The 6,547-nt window shown below is 45.6% G+C and overlaps 1 protein-coding gene across 1 annotated transcript; it reads right to left on the reverse strand.

Annotated features, from left to right (window-relative positions):
• Nucleotides 1–1,314: 1,314 nt before the first annotated feature.
• On the reverse strand, nt 1,315–5,641 carry PCYB_144920 (hypothetical protein; the record flags this gene model as incomplete). Its single annotated transcript, XM_004224963.1, has 4 exons — nt 1,315–1,392; nt 1,874–1,953; nt 2,289–2,403; nt 2,858–5,641. 4 exons carry the CDS (start codon nt 5,639–5,641, stop codon nt 1,315–1,317), a joined length of 3,057 nt encoding a protein of 1,018 aa, XP_004225011.1.
• Nucleotides 5,642–6,547: the final 906 nt, after the last annotated feature.

Consider the following 6,547-nt stretch of genomic DNA (forward strand, 5'->3'; position numbering starts at 1 on the left):
CCATTTCTCCCCCCCTAGGTCTGCTGCAGGTGCAGCCCCATCGAGAAGAAAGAAATCGCCGTGCTGATCAAAACCATTAAGAGGAAGAAAATCCTTTGCATCGGGGATGGAGGAAATGACGTGGCCATGATCCAGTCAGCGGATATTGGCATTGGTGTTTTAGGAAAGGAAGGAAAGCAAGTTGTGCACGACAGTGACATCATAGTTTCGAAATTTAAAAACATAAAGAAGCTTATTCTGTACTATGGGAACAACACCTTTTTGCAGACCTCATCCCTCTGCTCTTTCCTCATTCATAGGGGGTTCGTCCTCACCTATTTGCAGTTTATCTACAGCTACATCTTTTTCAGCATACCGGTGTCGATTTTTCAGGTGAGTTTACTTGCTGGGGAGTCTTTCACCCCCATGGCAATTTTTTATCGCATTTTTCTATCGCATTTTTCGATCACATTTTTCGATCATATTTTTCGATCACATTCCCCCCCCGCAGGGATGGCTGCAAATTGGCTACACCACGTACTACACCACGGCGCCATTCCTGTCGCTGCTGTTGGACGTGAAGATAAAAAAAAATTTGATATACCTCTACCCGGAGATATACAAAAATAAGAAGCACAAGCGGAAGCTGGATTTGAAATCCTTCTTCATCATCGTGTGGATCTCCATTTTTCAGGTACTTCCCGAGGGGTGTCGGGCAGCGAGTGGATGTGTGCAGGTGGAAAGGTGTATAGTGCCCAGCTGGGCACGCCGCGAGGGCACAAAGCGGAAACGGAGAACCGCTTCCACGTGGATGTGCCATTCTTAGGGGGGCGCGCCAACCCCCATGGCGCTTCTGCATCGTGGTCTTCATCGCTGGTCTTCATCGCGGTCTTCATCGCTTCTCTTCATCGCTTCTCTTCATCGCTTCTCTTCACCTCCTTCCACCCGCAGGGAACCGTGGTCATGCTCGGGGCGCTGAAGCTGTTCAACGACAACTACAACAATCTCATTAACATCTCCTTTTCGTCTCTCATCGTTTTGGAGATTATGAACATTCACTTGGAGGTGGAGTCCTGGTAAGGGCCGCCATGCGTGCCTGGGCGTGTGCCTACTTATACGTGCATGTGCCTACTCATGCCTACTTCTGCCTACTTATACGTGCTTGTGCTCGATTGTGCTCGATTGTGCTCGCTTGTGCTCGATTGTGCTCGCGTGTGCCCCTCCACATGAGAACCAACCCAACCGCTCACCCCCCCCGTGCAGGCACCCGCTGATGATATCGGCCAACATTTGCTCCTTCATCGTGTACATCTTTTCGATGTTCATCCTGAGGAACTACTTCGACATCATGCAAATTATGTCCGTTATGTTTTGGTACAAGGTGATTCTAATCGTGCTGTTCGCCTGGCTTCCCTTTTACATAATTAAAAAGGTAAAGAATATCATAACGCCCTCTCAATTTTTCAAGCTCGCGTGAGATGATGAAAAGAGGCCACGTTTTTCGGAGTGTAGACTTTTAGGAGGTTGCAAAGGAGGTAAAGAGATTTGTCAAGGTTGAAGGCTTTCACATGATAGGTGTGTTCAAAATGGGCAAAAAAAAAAAAAAAGTGCGACTCGAGGATGACTGCAGTCTACCAACAGAACTGAAAGCATATGCATTCTACTTCTTTGCAAGCCTGTAAAATGGAGACGTTGTAAGGGGAAGGGATTCACGCATCAGTGTTGGAAGCATAGTCGTGGAAAAAAAGGCCCAGTGTGCATAAACAGAGATAAGAACCATTTGCAACGCCCCAAATTGTCGCATTTTTTTTAAAAACGATGGCAAAAAAAAAAGAGAAACGGAGAAATGGCGAAGGGGCGAAATGGCAAAAATGCCAAGTGGGAATGTCCTTACCATAATTAAGTCGTTGCATGGGCATCCCATGTAGGAGCTGAAGGCCTTGATGAACAGGCACATCATTGTGCTGAGGTGGTCTGCAGAAGGGGAAGTGTGCGATGGGGGAGCGGTGAAGGTATCCGCAAGTGTGCAACTGCATCGGCGGTTGCGTTCATGTCATTATTACGTGTGCAAGTGTGCACCTTTTTGTTCGCACACATATCATTTGCACGCTCATTCACTTTTCTCTCATTTTAAAACCCTGCTTGCTGCGTGGCGTGGGACAAGGCGGCGGCGCAACCTGCGCGCCATTCCTTTGCCACCCGCACGGCGTACATTGTCTGCATGCCGTCCTTTTTTCTTTTTTTTTCTTTTTTTGCTTTTTTTCTTTTTTTGCTTTTTTTTTCTTTTTTTTTCTCTCTCCAAGCCGAACCTAAGTTCCTTGACAAAGCTTTATAATATAAAGGGATAAACGCATTTGCCGAGTGGTAATTAAAATTTTTTAAGTAGGACGTATTTTGGTGCGTCAGGACGGAGTTGTATCCAGCCTGCACGGGAAAGGGGTGCGGGGTAGGGATATGAATTGGGATGGGGATATGAAATGGGGAGCATTATTGGGGACGCCTGCGTGCCAAGCAGTGGTGTATGTACTACGTGCATATCGAGATGGCCACAGCTGAGGTGACATAACACGAATGGTCGATCCGGATGGCCACAGCTGAGGTGATACAACACGAATGGTCGATCCGCTTTACCATGATGAATAAATCCACGTCGTTGGGGCAGACGAGCATGTTGTCCCCAACCCAGGGAAAGGAATGGCTATACTTGCTCGAGATATGTCTCTCCTTAGCATTTTTTATGAACAATTTTTTTCTCTTATAAATTTGCACAGCTTTTCTGACCTCCCGATCGTAGGGATAAATATCATTGCAAATAGTATTGATGATGAAATTATTTCCGTTAAAAACTCTCTTCATGTGAATATTTTTTTTTTTTTACATATTTTTTTGTAAAATTTCCCCAAATATTTTTATACAAGGAGCATTTATAATCATACAAAAGGAAGTTATTTGTCTTGTCATAAATCGCGTAAGATTTCCGCTTCGCATTTTTGTCGTATTCCATTTTTTTTATCAATTTTTTGTATACCTTTTTAAGTTTCCTGTCACTTTTCGTGATATACTTTAAAAGTACATCATCTTTGTTGAGGGGGAAAAATAAGTCATCTATGGTTTGCAGATCACCTGCGGATGAAGAACTGTCATTTTTTATGTCCCTATTTTTATTTTGATATTTTTCCCTTTCCAATTGGTTAATCTCACTCTGCTCATCGAAAACATACACTGGTTTATGAAGATAAAATGAGCACACGGTGTAGGAATCCTGATGAAAATCTTTTTCTTCACTCTCTGCATTGCTGTCATAGTAGTCGGAGAATGGAGATGTGGTACTTTCTTCATGGTTACTGTGTGTGTCATTCGTTTCTTCCATGTGCGTATACTTTCGTTCACTTTGTATATTGTCCAACAGATTTTCGTCCTCCCAAAATGGGTTCAACATGCTCCTTATGTTATCTTCTTCGTGGGGGGTGCTTCCACTGCTACGTTGCTGATCGAATTGGCGGTCACTTTGCTGATCGAATTGGCGGTCACGTTGCTGATCGAATTGGCGGTCACGTTGCTGATCGAATTGGCGGTCACGTTGCTGATCGGTTTGGAGGTCACGTTGCTGATCGGTTTGGAGGTCACGTTGATGATCGGTTTGGAGGTCACTTTGCTGATCGATTTGGTCGTCACGTTCCTGATCGAATTGGCGATCACTTTGGCTGTCACGTTCGAAATCACTTTGGGGGTCACTCTGTGGATCACCTTCGGGGGCGCGTTCACTTCCACCCCGTTCCGCAGACGAAGGCGCATCGCCCCCGGCAGCCGAAAAAAGCTCATCATTCAGGCAAAAAAATTCGTCCGTCTGAGATCTGCTTTCACTGCCCTCCTTGTGCGTCACAAAAAGGGGGTCACCTCCACCGGAGTCGAGTCCAGCTGTATCGCCTCTGTGCAGAAGCATATCTACTTCCTTTCCCTGGCTCAGCACGCCTACTTCCTTTCCCTGGCTCAGCACACCTACTTCCTTTCCCCGGTCCAACACACCTACTTCTTTTCCCGCCGACTTCTCCACTCCTGCACCTGCCAAATAATGATCCCTAAATTTGTCCGTGTAAAAAAAGTCGACAAATTCGTTCAACACACTTTTGTCATAGGGCTCCCAGTAGTAGTTTGTGTGTATTGAAAATTCTTTGTACACGATGTAATTAAATTCTAACGGGGTTTTTTTTATATACTTCTCATACGTAATGGAATCATTTTTTAAAAGTATTTCGTTATTCAGCGATTTTAGAATAATATTGTATAGGTTTATTGTTTCTGAGGGTGTTGAAAAAGGCTGCGCCATTTCCGTGTCCAGCTGTTCGCGGAGGCAGTTGTTATATATACGCTCGACTCCCTTGGAGGGCATGCTCTCTTTGGAGCGACTTCCGCGTTTGGAGCGACTTCCCGGTTTGGAGTGACTTCCGGGTTTGGAGTGACTTCCGCGTTTGGAGTGACTACCCCCTTTGCCTCCAGCTCTGCCAGCTTTGCCTACTTTTCCAACCTTGCCAACGTTGCGAACCTTGCCAACCATTCCAACGTTGCCAACCTTGTGGAGGACCTTCTTGGGGCGCCCCCTCCTACGCTTCACGCTCATGTGGTTCGCACTCGGGTTGTGGCTCGTACTAAAGAAGCTCGCAGTTCGACTCTCGTTCCAACTTGCACTATGACTCGCGCCGATGCTGAGGTTGTGGCTCCAACTGCGACTCGCGGCACTGCTCTCCACGTGGGAACCTCCGTACAGGTCACTTTGGCTGTCCCGCTCGACCCGCTCCACGCACAGGTCATACATCTGAAACTGCTGCTCACTCACGCAGTCGTTGTTCGCATCTCTGTCATTCGGTGGGGGGATGTTCCGCGTGCGCCTGCCGTCTGCTCTCCCCGCCACTTCAGCCATGTTTGTCACTTCAGCCACGTTTGTCACTTCAGCCCTGTTTGTCACTTCAGCCATGTTTGCCATTTCCGCCCCTTCTGCTCCTTCCTGTCCTTCCGCTTCCCCCTTGTGTGCGCCCCTTTTTGCGCTGGAGTGGCCAGACCCTGCCGCTTGCCGAGCACCCTTTTTCCCCTTTTCAAGGACTGAAAGCACATCCGTTTCGTCATCTCTAAACAGGTAGTATTGCATCTTGGGATCTTCCTCCTTTTCGATATACACAAGCTGGTCGCTGTAGGAACGATATGGCGGAAGGTTAGCCAAAGGTCCACTCATATGTGATGCTCCACTTTCCAACATCTCCTCCGCAGGAAGCTCTTGTTTCCTTATCTTTCGTTTCTTTGTCCCCCGTTCGAATGGCCGCAGCGCAAGGACATTAGGCGTGATAGGCAAGTAGTTAAAATTTCGTGCACGTTGCAGGAGCCCCTCGCTCTCATTATCTTCATCGTCATCACTGATATTTTCTTTGGACAAAAGTTCATTCATTTCGCTTGAAAAAAAAATGTCTTGTAATTCCCGATTTGGTTGACCTCCACTTCGTATTTTGTCCTCCATAAGGGAGATATTTCTGATTTCACTGCTACGCTTAAAAAAGGGACCACTGTCCCTACGATTGATTTTTTCAAAAAATTTATTTATTTTATTATCATCGATGTTGTTTTTCGCGTCGTCAGAAAATTTGATACCCGTTGTGATGTAAGTCTCCGTCATGGAATTATGTGAATCGTTAGAGTTTTTTTTTTGTTTTTTTTCCTCCTCTTTTTCTTCCTCTTATGTTTGAAGTCGTCATTTCGCTTTTTCTTCCCTCCTCTTCTGGGGGGTATATTTCTCCTGACTCCTTCCGGGGGGCATCAAATACGCTTTGGATTTCCTCAAATTCGTTCTGATACAACCCAAACAGATCAGGGTCGATCCCTGACGAGTTCTGATCAATCCGAGCTCCGTCTGGATTGATAAGCGCTTCGTCTGAATTGATATGCGCTCCGTCGAGACTGCTATGCGCTTCGTCTAGATTGATATGCGCTCCGTCGAGACTGCTATGCGCCCCGTGCCGACCGATCTGCTGCTGCATATGCTCTCCTCCTGCTTCACTAGGGTCCAACCCCAGTTTGGACTGTTCATGGCTAACACCCTTGGCCTCTCTTTTGATATTTTCCACGGACAGAACAGTGTGAAGTGTGTTAAAGTAGCTACATAAGGACAACTTGAAGTTGTAACATAAAAATTTAATATCCTTTGAGTAGTACATACTGCCTAGTAAGGAAAATGGATTAATGTAGAAGCCCCTAAAGCGTAACAAATGAAAAAAATTTTCTGAGTTTTTCTGTTTTTTGGTATTTTTGAAGACCTCGTTAATTATGCTGACATCGTAGGTAGACATGAATTGCAACATGTGGTAGTCTGTCTTATGGTAATTTAAATAATTCGCTGTTTTTACAAATAGGGAGGGGAAATACCTTATGGAGAAAAGGTACATAATTCTGGGCACGTGACTCATTGGGTAAACCAGACAAGAAAAAAAAAAGTAAGTGTACCTCTCCGTGCGAACAAGATTCTGCACGTATCTTACCTTATGTATTTGTTTCTTCTTCACTTGCTGATATAACGTTTTATTTT

Source organism: Plasmodium cynomolgi, chromosome 14 (genome assembly GCF_000321355.1).
Source record: "Plasmodium cynomolgi strain B DNA, chromosome 14, whole genome shotgun sequence".
NCBI classification, from domain to species: Eukaryota; Apicomplexa; class Aconoidasida; order Haemosporida; family Plasmodiidae; genus Plasmodium; species Plasmodium cynomolgi.